Genomic DNA, 20,954 nt, shown 5'->3' with positions numbered 1-20,954 from the left:
CTCTCTCTTGAATATACTCAACGACTGAGCATCCACAGCTTTCTGGGGTAGAAAATTCCAAAGATTCACAACATTTTGAGTGAAGAAATTTCTCCTCATCTCAGTCCTAAATGGCCGACCCCTTATTCTCAGACTGTGACCCCGTGTTCTAGATTCCCCAGCCAGGGGAAACATTTCTTCAGCATTAACCCTGTCAAGCCCCTTACGAATTTTATATGTTTCAATGAGATCACCTCTCATTCTTCTAAACTCTAGGGAATATAGGCCTAGTCTACTCAGTCTCTCCTTATAGGGCAATCCCCTCATCCCAGGAACCAGTCTGGTGAACCTTCGTTGCACTCCCTCTAAGGCAAGTCTGTCTTTCCTTAGGTAAGGAGACCAGAACTGTACACAGTATTCCAGGTGTGGCCCCACCAATGCCCTGTATAATTTAGTAAGACTTCTTCACTCTTATACTCCAATCCCTTTGTAACAAAAGCTAACATACCATTTGTTTTCCTAATTACTTGCTGTACCTGCATGTTAACTTTCTGTGATTCATGTACAAGGACACTCTGGTCCCTCTGAATGCAAACATTTCCCAGTCTCTCACCATTCAAAAAATATTCTACTTTTTTGTTTTTCCTACCAAAGTGGATAACTTCACACTTCCCCACATTGTATTCCCTTTGCCATGTTCTTGCCCACTCAGTCAACCTGTCTATATCTCTGCAGCCTCTTTGCATCCTCCTCACAGCTTACTTTACAACCTAACTTTGTATCATCAGCAAACTTGGATACGTTACACTCAGTCCCTTCATCTAAGTCATTAATATAGACTGTAAATAGCTGAGGCCCAAGCACTGATCCTCGCGGTCAAACACGATTTCCCTTTCATAAAACCAGGTTGACTCTGCCTAATCATATTTCGATTTTCTAAGTGCCCTGTTACTCGTCCCTAATAATAGATTCTAGCATTTTGCTGATGTCAGGCTAATTGGCCTATACATTGGAACATAGAAACATAGAACATAGGAGCAGGAGTAGGACATTTGGCCCCTCGAGCCTGCTCCACCATTCAATGAGATCATGGCTGATCATCCAAATTCAGTACACTGCTCCTGCCTTCTCCCCATATCCCTTGCTCCCTTTAGCCTTAAGAAATATATCCAACTCCTTCTTGAATATATTTAATGAATTGGCCTCTACTGCCTTCTTTGGCAGAGAATTCCACAGGTTCACCACTCTCTGGGTGAAGAATTTCCTCCTCATCTCTGTCCTAAATGGCTTACCCCTTATCCTTAGACTGTGACCCCTGGTTCTGGACTCCCCGACAATCGGGAACATCCTTCCAGCATCTAGTCTGTCTAGTCCTGTTAGAATTTTATAAGTTTCGATGAGATCCCCTCTCATTCTTCTAAACTCCAGCGAGTACAAGACCAATCGACCCAATCTCCCCTCATATGTCATTCCTGCCATCCCAGGTATCAGCCTGGTGAATCTTCGCTGCACTCCTTCCATGGCAACAGCATCCTTCCTCAGATAAGGCGACCAAAACTGCACACAATACTCTAGATGTGGCCTCACCAAGGCCCTGTACAACTGTAGCAAGACATCCTTGTTCCTGTACTCAAAGCCTCTCGCTGCGAAGGCCAACATGCCATTTGCCTTCTTAACTGCCTGCTGCACCTGCATGCTTACTTTCAGCAACTGGTGCACAAGGACGCCCAGGTCTCGTTGCACTCCCCCTTCTCCCAATCTATTGCCATTTAGATATTAATCTGCCTTCCTGTTTTTGACACCAAAGTGAATAACCTCGCATTTATCCACATTATATTGCATCTGCCATGCTTCTGCCCAATCATCCAACCTATCCAAATCATACTGGAGTTTCTCGGCATCCTCCTCACAGCACACACGCCCACCCAGCTTTGTGTCATCTGCAAACTTGGAGATATTACATCTAGTTCCCTCGTCCAGATCATTAATATATATTGTGAATAGCTGGGGTCCAAGGACCGATCCCTGTGGTACGCCACTAGTCACTGCCTGCCACTCGGAAAAAGAGCCGTTTATTCCAACTCTTTGCTTTCTGTCTGCCAACCAGTTCTCTATCCAAGTCAATACCTTGCCCCCAATCCCATGTGCCTTAATTTTACACGCTAATCTCTTATGCGGGACCTTATCGAAAGGCTTTTGAAAATCCAAATACACCACTTCCACTGGTTCTCCCTTATCTATTTTACCAGTTACATCCTCAAAAAATTCCAGTAGATTAGTCAAGCACGATTTACCTTTTGTAAAGCCATGTTGACTTTATCCGATCCGGTCACTTTTTTCCAAGTGCTCTGCTATTACATCCTTTATAATGGACTCGAGCATTTTCCCCACTACCGATGTCAGGCTTACCGGTCTGTAATTCCCCGTTTTCTCTCTACCACCCTTTTTGAACAGTGGGGTAACATTAGCTACCCGCCAATCCAGGGGTACTGTTCCAGAGTCTATCGAATTTTGGAAGATGATCAGCAATTCATCTATTATTTCTGGGGCCACTTCCTTAAGTAGCCTAGGATGTAGATTATCAGGCCCTGGGGATTTATCGGCCCTCAATCCCATCAATTTCCCGAACACCATTTCCCTACAAATACTGATTTCTATCAGTTCCTCCATTTCATTAGACCCTATTTTCCCCGACATCTTTGGAAGGTTATTTTTGTCCTCCTTTGTGAAGACAGAACCAAAGTATGTATTTAATTGGTCTGCCATTTCTTTGTTCCCCATTATAAATTCCCCTGATTCTGACTGCAAGGGACCTACACTTGACTTCACCAATCTTTTTCTCTTCACATATCTATAAAAGCTTTTACAGTCAGTTTTTATGTTCCCTATAAGCTTACTCTCATACTCTATTTTCCCCCTCTTAATTAATCCCTTTGTCCTCCTTTGATGGATCCTAAACTGCTCCCAATCCTCAGGTTTACTGCTTTTTCTGGCCAATTTATATGTCCTCTCCTTGGATCTTATGCTATCCCTAATTTTCCTTGTTAGCCACGGTTGAGTCACCTTTTTTGTTTTATTTTTATGCCAAACAGGGATGAACAAATTCTGTAGTTCATCCATGCGATCTTTGAATGTTTGTCATTGCCCATCCACCATCAACCCTTTGAGTGAAATTCCCCAATCAATCCTACCCAACTCGCACCTCATACCATCGTAGTCTCCTTTATTTAAATTCAGGACCCTAGCCTCTGAGTCAACTGTTTCACTCTCCATCTTAATGAAGAATTCTTTCATATTATGATCGCTCCGACCCAAGGGGCCTCACATAACAAGAGTGCTAATTACTCCTTTCTCATTACATAATACCCAGTCTAAGATCACCTGATCTCTGGTTGTTTCCTCGACATATAGGTCCAAGAAACCATCCCGTATACACTCCAGGAATTCTTCCTCCACAGTATTGTTACTAATTTGGTTAGCCCAATCTATATGTAGATTAAAGTCACCCATGATAACTGCTGTGCCCTTATTGCACGCTTCTCTAATTTCCCATTTAATGCCATCCCTGACCTCCGCATTACTGTTTGGAGGTTTATATACCACTCCCACTAACGTTTTCTGCCCCTTGGTATTTCTCAGTTCTACCCATACAGATTCCACATCATCAGAGCTAATATCCTTCCTTTCAATTGTGTTAATCCCCTCTTTAACCAGCAATGCTACCCCACCTCCTTTTCCTTTCTGTCTATCTTTCCTGAATATTGAATACCCCTGGATGTTGAGTTCCCAGCCTTGGCCACCCTGGAGCCATGTTTCCGTAATCCCAATCATATCATATACGTTTACCTCTATTTGCACAGCTAATTCATCCACCTTATTACGAATGCTCCTCGCATTAAGACACAAAGCCTTCAGGCTTGTTTTTTTAATGCTCTTAGATCTTTTAGAATTATTATTTACTGTGGCCATGTTTGCTTTAAACCCTTGATTTCTCTGCCTGTCACTTTTGTGTTTCTCCTTCCTGTCTTTTGCTTTTATCCTTGTTTCCCTTTCCTCTGTTTCCCCGCTCAGGTTCCCAACCCCCTGCCATTTTAGTTTAAACCCTCCCCCAGAGCACTAGCAAACACTCCCCCTAGGACATCGGTCCTGGCCCTGCCCAAGTGCAAACCGTTCGGTTTGAACTGGTCCCACCTCCCCCAGAACCAGTTCCAATGTCCCAGGAACTTGAATCCCTCCCCGTTGCACCATTCCTCTAGCCATGTATTCATCTGAAATATCCTTCTATTTCTACTCTGACCAGCATGTGGCACTGGTAGCAATCCTGAAATGACTACCTTTGAGGACCTGTTTTTTAATTTACCTCCTAACTCCCTATGTTCAGCTTTTAGGACCTCATCCCGTTTTTTACCTATATCGTTGTTACCTATATGCACCACGACAACTGGCTGTTCACCCTCCCCCTCCAGAATGCCCTGCAGCTGCTCTGAGACATTCTTGACCCTTGCACCAGGGAGGCAACACACCATCCTGGAGTCTCATTTGCGGCCGCAGAAACGCCTATCTATTCCCCTTACAATAGAATCCCCTATTACTATAGCTCTCCCCATCTTTTTCCTCTCGTCTTGTGCAGCAGAGCCACCCCTGGTGCCAGGAAGTTGGCTGCTGCTGCCTTTCCCTGGTAAGCCATTCCCCCCATCAGTATCCAAAGCGGTATATCTGTTTGAGAGGGGGATGGCCACAGGGGACCCCTGCACTACCTGCCTGTGCCTAGTACTCTGCCTGTTGGTCACACGTTCCCTTTCTGCCTGTGCCACCTTTATCTGCGGTGTGGCCAACTGATTAAATATGCTATTCACGATGTCCTCAGCATCGTGAATGGTCCAGTATGTATCCAATCGCTCTAGTTCCCTGTTTTTTCTCTTCCTCCTTTCTTAAATAGTGGAGTTGTAGGAACATTGAGTTCGACTCAGGCGATCAAACAAACGAACTTTAATGAAACAAACAGGTTTTAACAAGAAACTGCAGGACAACGTGGAATACAGGTCTGCTCTCTTCAGAGGCGCCACGAGGACTGCTGGGGCGGTCCGGTGGCTGACGTCATGACGTCATCACGTTCTTCCCGCCAGTGGGGGATCACATGATGAACGGCATGACGTCATCACGTTTTACCCGCGCTGTTAAGGTAACTACACTCTGTACAGTTAAACAGTATAAATAAAGGTACAGACTCAGGCTGTAGCTAACATGCTGTTAAAGGAATTATATACAACCGATCTGAGTCCTTTGGTGGCTCCGCCACTGAGTTATGTTTACTACCTTCCAATCCTTGGGGACTGTTCTGGATTCTAGGGATTTCTGGAAGATTAATACCAGTGCATCCACTATCTCTGCAGCTATCTCTTTTAAAATCCTAGGATGCAGGTCGTCGGGTCCAGGGGATTTGTCGCCACTTAGTCCCACTTCCTGCAGTTAGCAGGTCATTCACCCCATTAATGTTCTCTCTGTGATTGGAGCATCTGCTATTTCTTCTCCCCCTTTTCTTCCTCCCCCTCTACTCAGGGATTTACTTATATTTCAGTTTTCAGTTCTGATGAAGGGTCGACACCCAAGATGTTAACTTGTCTTTTCTTGTTTCAGATGCTTTTTGTCGTGCGGTATATTTCCAGCATTTTCTGTTTTTATAATAAATACGTTAACTGTTGAAGTTAAATGTTGGTACCTGAGAATCATTTTGTGCACAGATCAATCTTTATAAAAGCGGAGTCTGTAAATGTAGAATTGTAATAATTTCATGGGACCCTATTCTAAGGATATCGACCCCACCAATCAGAGTGACTGGCACAGTTATACCACACCACACGCAGGATTACATTCTATGTTTTTAACCAGAATGATTTTAATTTTACCCAATCTATTTGTTCATCAGGTAGAAATGTATTCAATGACATCAAACTGATATTGACCAGTTCAGCATGTGTAACTGCTGGAAGCTGTTGATTACATTGGGCCAGAAATTGCTGAACGGGGCTTGTAGCCCTGTTTTTGCACTTACCCCGCGCTACTACCGATCAGCTCCAGGGACGCCTGCACTTGCTGAAACAGAAAGAAGAATCCCGGGCAGCGTATGACGTCACACCGCCCAGGAGTGCAGCCAGCGCGAAGCCAGGAGCGTGCAGTGCAAGTGAGACACGCCCCTTGAGGTCTCAGTTTCACTGGACACGCCCCCAATGTTTCTGTGAAGCTGCTACGCATTTTTACATGCAAAGCAGCAGTTTAAATAGGTTTTTGGAAGTTTTTTGAAGATTTTGGTAACTTTTATAAACTTTTTAAAATGTTTACATTATTTTGAGTAATCTGAAGTAGTTTTAAAGAGAATTAAAGCAATTTAAAGACTTTTAAAAGCCCTAAAAGAATTTTTTTAATTCCATTTATTTATTTAGCAATGTCGTCGTCATACGTGTCTTCACACTGTTCCCTTTGGGGAACTGTATGAAGTGGTGGAAGGATTTATGGCCATTATTAACGCTCATTCCGTGACCGTAACCATCTTTGAACCAGCCATTAGGGCGGTTAGTCCTATGGCGGGAGGGTTTTACGGGCTCCCACAAGCTATACAAGGAGGGGGGGCCACCCACACCCACGGACGCAAATATCCCACTGGATGTCAACCCAGAATTTAGAGCCGGAGCTCCGACTCCACTTGCCGGGACTGTCTGGAGCGGGGTTCAAAACCCTACCCTAATCTGGCCCAGCGGCGGGGATCCTACCGCTATGACAAAGGCCCAATCCGATTAGCTACGTGAAATGGCAGCATAGGGCTCCAGTCACGGGGAGGGAAAAGGCGCAGGAAACGTATGGGTGTCACCTTTTGTGCGGAGTGGGCCTTTGCGTAGCAGTAAGCATCCCCGCCGCTGGGCCAGAAGGAGTAGGGTTTTGAACCCCACTCCAGACAGTCCCGGCAAGTGGAGTCGGAGCTCCAACTTTAAATTCTGGGTGGACATCCAGCGGGATACTTGCGTCCGTGGGTGTTGGTGGCCCCCCCCCCCCTCAGATGGGTTGTGGGAGCCCGTAAAACCCTGCCGCCATAGGACTAACCACCCTAATGGCTGGTTCAAAGATGGTTACGGTCATGGAATGAGCGTTAATCACGGCCATAAATCCTTCCACCACTTCATACAGTTCCCCAAAGGGAACAGTGTGAGGATACGTACGATGATGACCTCTTGCGCAATGCACCTCCTTGGACCCTCAGTCGCAGATGCGAGGGGGCAAGTCGTGCAATTGTTAAATTTTTCATTTTATTGACATGTAAAATGTTGGCCCAGTAATTCCCTTCCAAATGCGTGAGTACGGTTGGGGTACTTACGCATCTGGCTGGATGAAATGCCGGTTTTCAGCATGCACAGTGCATGTGGGGAAAACTGGCATTTCCTGTCCTCTGAACGAAGGGGTTCAGAGGCAGAACGCGTGCGACTGCACAGGCAGCGCGTGCGCAGTATAATTCGCCGCTTTCATTAATGCTTTCAGTGAGGTCAAGTCATTACAACTTACACATGAAAAAAGCATGGGTACAGTTGCTCCAGAGGCTGCGGAGGAAGATATTTCTTATCGTGGAGCTTCTGAAAGTATGTATGTCTGTATATATTCCTTTGCGTGTTATGTATATATTCCTTTACTTATGTGTATGAATGTATTATTTAATTATGACTTTCAGAGAAAGTAACTTATTGGAAAATCATAATTAAAAACATACATTCATACACATTAGTAAAGGAATATAAAACATACATACATATACATAAAGGAATATATGTGGACATACATACATAACTCATTCTCACATTCCATTCACAGCCACAATTGCTCCTTCTACCTACCGTTCTGAAAACCCTTTAAAAAAATAAAAAAAATTTAAACTTTAAAACTTACTTAAAATTTCTTAAAATAACTTCCCTCCCTTTCCCAAACAAAAATATTGCATTTCAGAAGCTCCACGATAAAATATATCTTCCTCCGCAGCCAATGAACAACTTTACACTTGCTTTTTTCAAGTGTAACTTCTAAGGACTTACCCTCACTGAATCCATCATTGAAATCCACAAAGTTCACTGCGCAAGCACTGCCTGTGCAGTCGCACGCGCTGTGAATAGACCTCGGGTCTGGAAATGCCGGCGTTCCCCGCATGCGCTGTTCCTGCTGAACGCCGGCATTTCCAACGGCCAGATGCGTGAGTACCCCGACCGTACTCACGCTTCTGGCCGCGAATTTCTGGCCCATTTTCTCGTTCAGTTCACTGACCTGGTCCTTTACTTCCTCTGTCTCGGTTTCTTTCAATCCTCCTGACTATTTATCCCTTTTCCATTTGCCTATCTGATAACTACCTGTATATACTTTCTCTCCTGTTGTGTGAAGGGGATAATTTGTTTCCCACACTTACTCAAGAATTTGGAGCATATAATTAACTTGAAATGAGAATATTTGTAATTATTTTATTTATTCAGCAAACCTGGGCTGCTGGACAATTCCAGACACCATCACTAGAGAGGATTACAGTGTGTTTAGATATAAAAGTGTTAATGTTCAGTGTGACCAAAACTGGATTGACCTTGTGTGAAAGTCTACACAAACATCCTTTTGTCAATAATGAATTTCTGTTCATGTTATACTTCACTTCAATGTCTTGTCGACCACATCTGAACCGTGATATTTTAAGGCTCAGATCCCTTCCTTGGCCCATTTATTGTAGATCACAATACACTGTGATGGAGAAAAGCCCCCAGAAAATACTGGAAAGCCTCAAGAGGTCAGACACAGTATTTTGCTTTTGCACTGTGATGGAGAACATATGGTGAGATAAGGAGCCCCTCTCTTTCTCCCTCTCACTCCGACTGTCTCTCCCTGCCTCTCTCTGCCTGTCTGCCTCTCTGTTTCTCTCACTGTGTCTGTCTCTCTCTCCATGTCTGTCTCTCTCCCTGTCTCTCTCTGTGCCTGTCTCTGTCTCTGTCTCTCTCTCTCTCTGCCTGTCCCTCCCTGTCTCTCTCTATGTCTATCTGTCTCTCTCTCTGTCCCAGTCCCTGTCTCTCTCCCTGTCTCCCTGTGCCTGTCCCTCTCTCTCTCTTTGCCTGTCTCTCTATCTGTCTCTCCCCTGTATCTTTCCCTCTCGTCTGTGTGTCTGCCTGTTGTTGTGTATGTATCTTTAAGGGAATAACTGGTCTTAGACTGCAGTACCGGCAGTGACCACCCCTGTATAAAAGGCCCTAGCAGGCTTCTGTAGTTTCAGTTTCAAGCTGCCTCTTGTTCAGTAAAGTACCTGTTAAACTGTTCTCCCGAAGTCCATGTATTATTGAGGCGCGGACATTACAGTGGCGACGAGTAAGTAAGAACTCACCTGCAGTGTGGCATCATTTCACGGGGATCTCGCCTGAAAGGAAGGTCCTGGAAGGTCATAGTCTGAGCAACGGGCGTCGACCGAGGGCAACCGCCCAAAGAATCCATCGGTGTTTGGAGAATTGCGGGAGAGACTGTGGTTCCAGCGAATCGTGCTGGTAGCAGGTAGCGCGCTGACCCTTCCGGACTGCGGCGGGCTCAAGCTCAATCGAGCGGCTCTACAAATCGGGCCGCGCAGCGTCGCCGGGAAAAGAAAACAAGAGAGAGAGGGTGGAGCTCGAGAACAGGACAGCGGAGAGAAACTAAACGGGGGGGAAGGAAAGCGAGATGCGCCAAAGCTGCGGGTCGCCGCCATTACCCCGTAGAACGCTAGGAGCAGCGTGGCAGTAAGGGGAAGAAGCAAAAGCGCGGGAGGCGCCATTTTATCCCGTTGGGGAAGAAGCAAAAGCGCGGGAGGCGCCATTTTATTCCATTGGGGAAGAAGCCCAAGATGCCGAAAAGTGGCATTATCACTGCTTTCGACAACGAGGTAGAAGACTGGACCACGTATGTGGAAAGAATTGAAGTGTACTGCAAGGCAAATGAGGTGGCTGATGGAAAGAGGGCATCGGTATTATTAAATCTGATGGGTGCGAGTACGTACGGCCTATTGCGGAATTTAATTACCCCAGCTAAACCAATGGAGAAAAGTTTTGAGGCGATTGTTCATATCTTACAGGAACATCTAAGCCCTACGCCACTGCTGATAGCAGAAAGATTCAAGTTACATAAAAGAAACCAGCATAAAAATGAGAGCAATGCTGACTATCCTATGGAGCTACGCAAGTTATCGAAGCACTGCCAGTTCGGAGCAGGACTGGCAGACACCTTACGGGATAAGTTTGTCTGCGGGCTCCAGAGTGAAGGAACCCAGAAACGACTACTTTCAAAAAAGGACCTGACGCTAGAACAGGCTTTCAGCGTGGCAGTATCCTACGAAGCAGCAGCACAGGGAGCTGTGGAAATACAACAGAAACCACAAGAATACAGCGCTAACGAAATGGCGTATGGAGCCGAAAAGTGCTATCGCTGCGGCAGAACAACCCATGAGCAGAAGGACTGCTGGTTTAAAGACAAAGTATGCAGGCAATGCGGGAAAGTGGGACATGTAGCAAGAGTCTGCAGGTCGGGAAAGAAGACCAACACGACAAGAACTACTAAGGAACAGTACAGGAAAGTAAAGAAACTGACAGATAGTAGTTCAGAAGATCAGGAGAGTGATAAGGACTCCGGGAGCAGACGACTAAGTTGTTTAAAGTTACACAACGTGATCGCAAAAGAAGATCACCGAACCATTTGGGTCACCCTCATGATAGCAGGGTCCCCAGTGAAGATGGAATTGGACACAGGATCAGCCCTAACTGTCATGAATCGACGAGACTATGAGCGGCTATTCTCACACATACCCTTAAAGGACACGTCCATTGTATTGAAGACATACACGGAGCAAAAGGTCTACCCCAGAGGAATAATAAGGGTGCCAGTTGAATATAACGGAAAGGAAACACAGAAACTATACATGTATATACTACGAGATGGAGGACCACCATTATTGGGACGTGAATGGATCCGAAGACTACAATTGGATTGGCATTCCATTCCGGCACTAACTGTGACTGACAAAAAAGATGATGACATTGCACCTGGACGTCTGTCACAAATTCTATCTGACGCGGAAGAGGTGTTCCAACAAGGACTTGGGACTCTAAAAGGAGTAAAGGCAACCATAAAGATTGAGGATAACGCAACCCCAAAATTTTTCAAGGCCAGACCGGTGCCATACGCGATACGCCCAGCTGTGGAAGCTGAACTGGAGAGTCTGGAGCATTCGGGGATGCTGTCTAAGGTGGACTGGAGCGAGTGGGCCACACCCATCGTTCCTGTAATGAAGAAAGCATTGAGCAGCACGCCTGGGGAGCCAAGGAATGTTCGCATCTGTGGGGACTTCAAGGTGACTGTGAACCCAATGCTGCACACAGTACAGTATCCGCTTCCGCGGATAGAAGATATTTTCGCCTCACTATCTGGAGGGAAACGTTTTACAAAGATTGACCTGGCTCAAGCGTATCTACAAATGGAGGTGGAAGAAGCATCTAGGAAATACCTCACGATAAACACTCACAAAGGCCTTTACCAGTACAATCGACTGGTATTTGGGGTAGCATCGGCCCCGGCTATGTGGCAGAGGGCAATGGAACAAGTCCTGCAAGGGATCCCGGGGACCCAGTGTTATTTGGACGACATCCTCGTTACGGGCAAAAATGACAATGAACACCTTGCCAACCTGGAACAGGTGCTCACGAGATTGCAGGAATATGGGCTACGAGCCAACCGTCCCAAATGCGAGTTCTTCAGGAGACAAATCTCGTATTGTGGCCACATGATTGATGAGGAAGGGTTGCATACGTCGCCAGACAAAATTGAGGCTGTAGTCAAGGCTCCAGCACCAGAAAATGTGTCGCAACTGAGGTCGTTCCTCGGGTTGGTGAACTACTACCATAAGTTCTTGCCAAATTTATCTACAATTCTGCACCCACTGAACGCCCTCCTTCAAACTGGTGTAACATGGAAATGGAGCGATGAGTGTAAGCGTGCCTTTCAGGAATGTAAATGCCAAATCACTTCAAAAGAAGTACTGGCCCACTACAACCCAACACTACCGATTCGGTTGGCATGTGATGCGTCACCTTACGGCATTGGAGCGGTGCTGTCACACAAATTCCGTGACGGTTCAGAGAGGCCAATATCCTTTGCATCGCGCTCGCTAACCTCAGCCGAGCGTAACTACGCCCAAATTGACAGGGAGGCCCTCAGCCTGGTGTGGGGGGTGAAGAAGTTCAATCACTATCTGCACGGGCAGAAATTCACCCTACTGACTGATCATCAACCCCTGGTCTCAATTTTTAACCCAAAGAAGGGCGTTCTGGTGATGACGGCGCAACGGCTGCAAAGATGGTCACTGTTTCTAGGGGCACATCAGTATGACATAGAGTACAAAGGTACGAAACAAAATGGAAACGCTGATGGGCTGTCACGCCTATCGTTGCCTACGGCGGTAGAAGCAGCTGCAGTGGACCCTGTGGAGCTATTCCATGCGACTATAGTCGAATGTTTGCCTGTTACAAACGCAAGTATTGTGAAGGAAACCCGAAATGACCCGACACTCTCTCGGGTCTATGATTTGACGGTGAAGGGATGGCCAGCATATGGCGACTCACTGTTACCAGCATTCTCGCCAAGGAGGGAACAGCTGTCAGTGTGCTGGGGAACCTTGATGTGTGGATCCAGAGTGGTAATTCCACCCAAGTTGAGAGATAGATTACTCAATGAGCTTCATGAGGGTCATCCGGGAGGGGTAAAAATGAAAAGCCTAGCCAGGGCGTTTGTGTGGTGGCTGGGAATCGATAAAGAAATCGAGGATATGACCAAGAGATGCACAGGATGCCAGAAGGTCCAAAACGCTCCACCACAGGCCCCGCTACATCCATGGGAGTGGCCCTCATCTCCATGGCAACGGGTACACATTGATTTCGCTGGTCCATTTATGGACTCAATGTTTCTAATCGCTGTGGACGCCCATTCGAAATGGCCAGAGGTCATTAAAATGTCCTCCACCACCACGGAGAAAACTATTGCAGTCCTAAGGACCACCTTCGCCAGGAATGGGTTGCCAGAACAGATCTGTTCCGACAATGGCCCACAGTTTGTGTCTGAGGATTTCCGGAGGTTCCTGAAGAATAATGTGGTGAAACATTACACATCTGCCCCATATCATCCAGCCACAAATGGATTGGCTGAGAGGTTTGTTCAGACCTTTAAAAAGGCCATAAAAGCAATGTATAATGACGACATACCACTGCAACACAAGGTGGATAACTTCCTGTTTGCTTACCGGAATGCGACACATGCAGTAACCAACCAAACTCCAGCCGTACTGTTTTTCAACCGGAGACTAAGATGTCGCTTGGATTTGCTCAAACCAAACATAAGACGAGATGTTGAGGATAAGCAGTTCCAGCACATCAATGAGAAGCCAACCAGGAGCTTCAAGATAGGGCAACCAGTCTTGGCCCGCGACTGCTGAACAGAAAAATGGCAGCCAGGCACGATATGCACACAGCAGGGACCACTAATGTACACAGTGGACGTTGGAGAGAGCATCGTGAGATGCCATGCTGACCAGATTCTAGAGTCACAGGAACAAGCCAAACCTGTACCACAAGCATATGCACCTGGTAATGAGCCCGAAGTACAGATTGCGTCTACCTCAGAAGCAGGGGTATTGGAAGCTGATGAACCAACCAATGACAATGAGCCAGAATTGACTCCACCGCCAGAACAGGATACTCGAGAAAGGCGCTATCCAGTCCGGATCAGGAAGCCTCCTCAAAGACTGAACTTATAAATGACTATTCCAGTTGATGTATATATTACTGAGAAAATTGTAATTGTAATTAGTTATTATTTAGTTGTTAAATGAATGTTATGTACTGTTTATCTAAAAGGGGAGGAATTGTTGTGTATGTACCTTTAAGGGAATAACTGGTCTTAGACTGCAGTACTGGCAGTGACCACCCCTGTATAAAAGGCCCTAGCATGCTTCTGTAGTTTCAGTTTCAAGCTGCCTCTTGTTCAGTAAAGTACCTGTTAAACTGTTCTCCCGAAGTCCGTGTATTATTGAGGCGCGGACTTTACACCTGTCTCTCTGTCTCTCTCTCTCTGTGTGACCCTCTCTCTCTCTCTATGTCTCTCTCTCGGTGCCTGTCTCTCTCTCTCTGTGCCCGTCTATTTCTCTCTCTCTGCCTGTCGCTCTCTCTGTCTCTCCCTCTCTCACCACCTTCCACCGTCTACCACTCTCTCCCCCTGTCTCTCTCTTTCTCTGTCGGTTTGTCTCTGTGCCTGTCTCTCTCTCTCTCTGTCACTCTCTCCCACTCTCTGCCTCCCTCCCTCTCTCTCTCTCATTGTCTCTCTCTCCGCCTCCGTGTCTGTCCCCTTCTCTCTCTCTCTCTCTCTATGTCACTCTCTCTCCCTGTCTGTCTCTCTCTCTCACAGTCTCTCTCTCTCCCTGTCTGCCTCTCTCACTGCAGGGTGTGTGCGCCCGGTAAAACCTTTCCCCGACAGTGTCTTCCAGTTTCCCCTGTGCGCTACTGAATTAATTTCTAATTCTGGTTCATTGCCGATTTTACCAATCACTAACCGGCTGTAAAGTTGCAGTGAGTGACTAACTTTCTATCTGTGTCCCTCTGTCGCCAGCTCCAGTCACCTTGGACCCTAATACAGCCAGTCCTTACCTTCTCCTGTCTGAGGACCTGAGCACCGTGAGATACACCGGGAAATGGCAGCAGATCCCCAACAATCCGGAGAGATTTGATTACTGTCCCTGTGTCCTGGGATTGGAGGGATTCACATCAGGGAAACATTCCTGGGAGGTGGAGGTGGGAAACAAGACTGAGTGGTTTCTGGGCGTGGCCAAGGAGTCCATCAACAGGAAGGGGGAAATCACCCTGGATCCAGGTAACGGATTCTGGGCAGTGGGCCTGAGAGATGGGAATGAATACTCGGCTTGTGACGAATCATCGAAAAGCTCAGCACTGAGTGAGAACCCGAGAAAGATTCGAGTCTGCCTGGATTATGAGGGAGGGAAGGTGTCCTTTTTTAACACAGATAACAAGTCCCATATCTACACTTTCACTGGTACATTCACTGAGAAACTCTATCCTTACTTCAGTCCATCTCTCACTTATGGGGTTAAAAACACGGACCCGCTGAAAATCTGTCCCTGGACAGTAACAATCCAGGAGGATGAGGGTTTTATCCCTTTATAAAAATAAAACAACTTCTTATACCAGGCACAATATTCCCAGACTCGGCACCTCCGGCGAGATCACACAGGCAGCCTGAAGCTTATTGGAAACCCGCGGTGCACCGGCCCGATACTCCACCCATTGACTCACCCGGTGAGTGCCAGGTCCCGGCAGTGGAGCAGGAGTCTGGGAAAATCACACCCAGATAATCACCGATAAACACCCGCAGAGTCTGGGAAAATCCCACCCAAATAATCACCGATGAATACCCGCAGGGTCTGGGAAAATCCCTCTCGATAACACCAATAATCACCGATAAATACACGCCGGGTCTGGGAAAATCCTTCCTGACAACACCAATAATCACCGATAAATATCGCAGGGTCTGGGAAAATCCCACCCGATAACACCAATAAACGCTGATAAATACCTGCAGGGTCTGGGAAAATCACGCCCACTTTATTAATTTTTTTAAAAATTATTCATTCATGGGATCTGAACGTCGCTGGCAAGGCCAGCATTTATTGTCCATCCCTAAATAACTGCAGTAATTGGGATACCTACCCTTTGCCATCACCAAATGCCTCAACGATTGAAAAAATAGTTTGATTTTAGGATCCCAGCTTCTGTTTATAATAGTAAATTGTATGAGTATCAGTAAACAATGAACTGAACCATAGTTATAGAATAGGCTCACACACGCTAGCACATTGCTTTAAGAATAATGGGCTAGAAATTCAGTTGGTAGCGCCACCGATTAGCGCCTAAAGAGGCCGAAAAGTGGGGCACTAACCAATTTCCGGGAGGGCGCAGGGCGCCTAACGCCTCGCCCCATATTGAGCATGCATTTAGCGCCGGCGCTAAATCTTAGCGCCCGCTCATGGGCGCAGGCAGATTATGACGTCATTTGAGTGTGCAACGCCTTTTGGGTGCCCCGGACCAGAAATTCAGTGGCGCCCCCCTCCTTAGCGCCTGGTGCTATTAATGACAGCTTACCTGGAGCCTTACCAAGTCGCTCTCGGGCGGGAGTAGCGTTATTTAAAGGGGACTGGTGTGGTTTAAAAGCGGCAGCCATTTTTGGAGCACAACTTCCTCGAGAGTTACAAAGAGTTGCTGAGCTGCACACTGAGAGCCATTTGACCAGTGAGCCAGCGCAGGCAGGCGAACTTCAGCCTTCTGACCATCACCTTGCTGTTGGTGAGCCTTAACAATGGGGAACCTTCCTGTGGGCACTTATTATGGGGGCTGCATTGGAGGGGAACGTCCTGCTGCTGAATCATCTGGAAAGGGCACTGAGACGCTGGGAGAGGGGGCGGGCATGGCCAGATGGAGGAGGGCCAACAGACGTCGACACAGCAGACCTTACGCTGGCAGGGTTTTCTGACAGCAGTTTTCCTACATGAACATGTCGGAGGAGCAGTGTGTCAGAAGGCTGCGATTTAGAAAGGAGGTGGTGACTCAGCTGTGCCAGCTGCTTCAGCCAGATCTGCAGCCTCAGATAAGCTGCAGGACATCTCTGTCGGTGGCTGTGAAGATGACTGTTGCCCTGAACTTCTACGCGAGCGGCTCTTCTCAGGCTCTGCGTCAGAGGCTGATCAGAAGTAGCTTCTAGGCCCCTCTCACGGAATGCTTGCTGCTATTCCAAGAACAGGAATGGAACCGGTCTGATACCCCCAAGCCTGTGAAGGGCCAGATGCATGTAAATAGAAGGCATGGCCATTGTAAATGAAGAAAGTGTTTCATTACACAAAATGTGGTTCCTTCAAACATGAGAAAGCTATGGCAACAGAAAGCAAAACTAATACACTGACACATAACTGCCTCTCACACCCGGGAGACTGTCCAAAACATAAATCACATTCCGACCATCTTCCTTGGCCTTGATTCCACTGCGCCAACCAAAGCATCCAATGCCTCATCAGTGAGGTGTTCCGCCTTCTGCCTCAGCCTTTCCATGTCTTGCTAGGCTGGTACGCCACAGGTAGGCTCCCACCGCTTTGAAGGCCTACAAGGCAGTGAGTGTGTCTGGTGATGCCAATTGACCTGCCCCTTTAAGAGCTGGCCGGCGCCAGTGTGTCTCAGGGAAAGTGATTATTGACAGCACCTGTGCTGCGCCCTGCCGCCGTGAAATTGGGTTGCGCCACTGGGTTAGCGCCTTAGGAGTCTCGTGCAGCGCCTGATTTAGCGCCGCAATCACCTTCAGGGGCGCTGCAACCCAATATCACGCTAGGTGGCGCTAAATTGCACCTAGCGCTAAACTTTGTGCTTCGCCAGGACTAGCGCCCCAAACGGGGCGATACCGAATTTCTAGCCCTAATATGTCCTGTGTAAGATGTTGGAAACTGCTGAATTGATGGCATATCTGGTCTGTATAATTATTCCATTCCCTGTGGTCCTGAATGTATTTCTCTACATGTATTTAGTGCTCTGCTCTATATCTCTGGAGGTGATCTTTATGTGAGGTCCCTCAGCTTCACTGACTGTGTTTGACATGCGATGTAAGGTCACTTCAATATAGATCCAATACTTTGTAGAAATACTTGCGATGCAATCTGATCACGGGTTTACTTGTTGGTCATTTAAAGCATCTCTCTATTTACAACATGTGTGTGATTCCTGTGATGAGTGTGTAATGTCAGAGTTTGGGATCTATAACAAAGTTCCTTACAAACATTCCCGTCTGACAGAGTGACCGCGACAGTCTGATAGGTGATCAGACTCCAGTTAACATCGGATGAATGTAACAGACCGGGGATGGAAAGGGTTAATCAGGGATTCCTGCAGCTAAGCTGAAGTGAATTCCTGAAGTTTGTTAGTGTAGTAATGAAGCAGAGGGGAGATGAGGAGATATTTGATGCAGCGAGTTGTTATGATCTGGAATGCACTGCCTGAAAGCGGGGTGGAAGCAGATTCAATAGTAACTTTCAAAAGGGAATTGGATAAATATTTGAAGGGGAGGAATTTGCAGGGCTATGGGGAAAGAGCGAGGAGTGGGACTGATTGGCTAGCTCTTTCAAAGAGGCTCGATGGGCCGAATGGCCTCCTTCTGTGCTGTAAGATTCTATGAATGTCAATGAGTGGTGTCAATTCTCAGCTTTAGTCTGCCACATATGATAATATAATCTCCAAACCATGGTGTCTTAGAACAACTAATCAATGTTAGCATTGTGTGTCCAGGGGAATTACTTGCTGTTTATTGACTTGACACAGGAGGGACACATGAATGTTAGTTGGTCAAGGTAAAGCCAGCATGGGAATGTAGAAAGGGTGCCAGGGACAGAAAAACCGGTGCCTAAAGAGACACAATTCAGAATCAAGCTTGGGGGTGACCAGGATCCCAGTGAGGACGGATGGAGCAGCTACACGAAAGAGTGGGTGGGATGAGAAGGTGCTGTTACCCATTGACAGGAGCTACAAGGACTTGGGTGCTAAGTCCTGCAGGAAGAGAAACATCTGTGTTGACACTTTCTGATAATCAAAGAGTGGGAAGGACCAGGGAACGCAGCTGCTGAGACACGCTGACAATCACAGGACAATGATAAGAGAGGGTATAAAAATAGAGAGCCTGAACCGAGGAGGAGAGCTACGGTGAATCCTCCACAGAAGAAGCCTTGGTTGGCGTAGTTCCCAGGATAGAGACAATCATAGTGATCACTGTGCCCTGTTAGGTGAGGCTGTCTTATCAGGAATGTTGCACGATGTCCTCCACCTGCTGTGACATGTTGTTGCTTTGCTTGTATGCTTCAAGTCTCTCGCAAATAAAGCTTCAATTGATGTTAATCTACATATATGTAGTCGTGTCTGATTCAACAGGCCTGAACTCATTAAATTTAGGGACACACCACATCATTTGGCTAACAGATGTTCTCAGTTCCTGTCGCCTGGTTTTAAACTATCCAGTCATAGCTAGTGAATCACCTGCACTGGATTCTCTTCCTGGTGACCCCCAAGGCCCTATTCTTGACCCCCTGCTATTGCTCATTTACATGCTGCCCCTCCGCGACATCACCCGAAAACACAATGTCGCGCTCCATATGTACGCAGACGACTCCCAGCTCTACCACACCACCACCTTTCTCGACCCCTCCACTGTCGCTGATTTGTCACATTGCTTATCTGATATTCAGTACTGGATGAGCAGAATTTCCTCCAACTAAGTATTAAGACCGAAGACATTGTCATCGCTCCCCACCACGAACTCTGTTCTTCTTAGGCAGCCCCTTGGACCCGAGGATGACTTGCTTCCACATTATAAATGAGTTCTCAGGTGACTGATGAGTCCAATGCGGGACCTACAGTCTCTGTCGCAGGTGGGGCAGACGGTGGTTGAAGGGGCGGGTGGGTGGGGTGCTTGGGTTGACGTGCACTCCTTGCGCTGCCTGCGCTTGGCTTCTGCTTGCTCCCGGCGAAGAGACTTGAGGTGTTCGGTGCCTTCCCGGATGCTTCTCCTCCACTTTGTGCGGTCTTGGGTCAGGGATTCCCAGGTGTCGGTGGGGATGTTACACTTTTTCAAGGAGGCTTTGAGGGTGTCCTTGAAGCATTTCCTCTGCCCACCTGGGGCTCTCTTGCCGTGCCGGAGCTCCGAGTAGAGCGCTTGTTTTAGGAGTCTTGTATTGGGCATGCAGACAATGTGACCCATCCATCGGAGCTGATCGAGCGTGGTCAAAGCTTTGATGCTGGGGATGTTGGCCTGAGTGGGAACACCTATCGTTGGTGCGCCTATCCTGCCAATGGATTTGCAGGATCTTGCGGAGGCAGCGTTGGTGGTACCTCTCCAGTGCTTTGAGGTGCCTGCTGTACATGGTCCATGTCTCTGAGACATACAGCAGGGCGGGTATCACTGCTGCCCTGTAGACCATGAGCTTCGTGTCGGGTTTGAGGTCCTGGTCTTCAAACACTCTCTTCCTCAGGTGACCGAAGGCTGCACTGGCACACTGAAGGCAGTGTTGGACTTCATCATCGACATCTGCCCTTGTTGACAGTAGGCTCCCAAGGTATGGAAAGTGGTCCACGTTGTCCAAGGCCTTGTCGTGGATTTTGATAATCAGGGGGCAGTACTGTGTGGCGGGGGCAGGTTGGTAGAGGACCTTTGTCTTACGGATGTTTAGCATAAGGCCCATGCTCTCGTACGCTTCGGTGAAGGTGTTGACGATGGTTTGGAGTTTGACCTCTGAGTGAGCGCAGGCGCAAGAGTCGTCTGCATACTGTAATTCGACGACAGAGGATGGGACGACCTTGGATCTGGACTGGAGGCGACGGAGGTTGAACAGTTTCCCGTTTGTTCTGTAAATTAGCTCCACTCCAGTGGGGAGCTTACTGAGGGTGAGATGGAGCATTGCAGCAAGGAAGATCGAGAAGAGCATTGGTGCGATGACACAGCCTTGCTTGACCCTGGTTCGTACGTGAAATGGGTCTGTGGTGGAACTGTTGGCCAGGGTCACGGCTTGCATGTCGTCGTGAAGCAGGGCAGCCGAATTTGAGGAGGACACTCCATAATCCCTCACGGTTGAAAGTGTCGAAGGCCTTTGCGAGATCAAAGAAGGCCATGTACAGCGGTCGGTGCTGATCCCTGCATTTCTCTTGTAATTGACATTGTCATCGCTTCCCACCACGAACTCTGTTACCTGGCCACTGACTCCAGCCCTCTCCCTGGCAACTGTCTGAGGCTGAACCAGACAGTTCGCAACATTGGGGTTGTATTTGACCCTGAAATGAGCTTCCGACCACACATCCACTCCATCATCA

At 47.4% G+C, this 20,954-nt stretch overlaps 1 protein-coding gene across 1 annotated transcript in view; it reads left to right on the top strand.

The window, feature by feature from the left end:
* The window catches only part of LOC147096191 (zinc-binding protein A33-like), a 64,218-nt gene extending 45,225 nt beyond the window's left edge, over positions 1-18,993 (top strand). Inside the window, exon 6 of the mRNA XM_085975060.1 lies at positions 14,659-18,993. Coding sequence (XP_085831186.1) covers positions 14,659-15,230 — 572 coding nt within the window. The 3' untranslated portion in view covers positions 15,231-18,993. The remainder of the gene's footprint in view (positions 1-14,658) is intronic.
* Positions 18,994-20,954: the final 1,961 nt, after the last annotated feature.

The sequence above is a fragment of the Somniosus microcephalus genome, unplaced genomic scaffold, assembly GCF_052327205.1.
Source record: "Somniosus microcephalus isolate GS21.2 unplaced genomic scaffold, FLI_Smic_1.0 unresolved_chr1, whole genome shotgun sequence".
NCBI classification, from domain to species: domain Eukaryota; kingdom Metazoa; phylum Chordata; class Chondrichthyes; order Squaliformes; family Somniosidae; genus Somniosus; species Somniosus microcephalus.
Note: the sequence above shows the minus strand (reverse complement) of the source record. Positions and strands in the feature narration are given on the sequence as shown.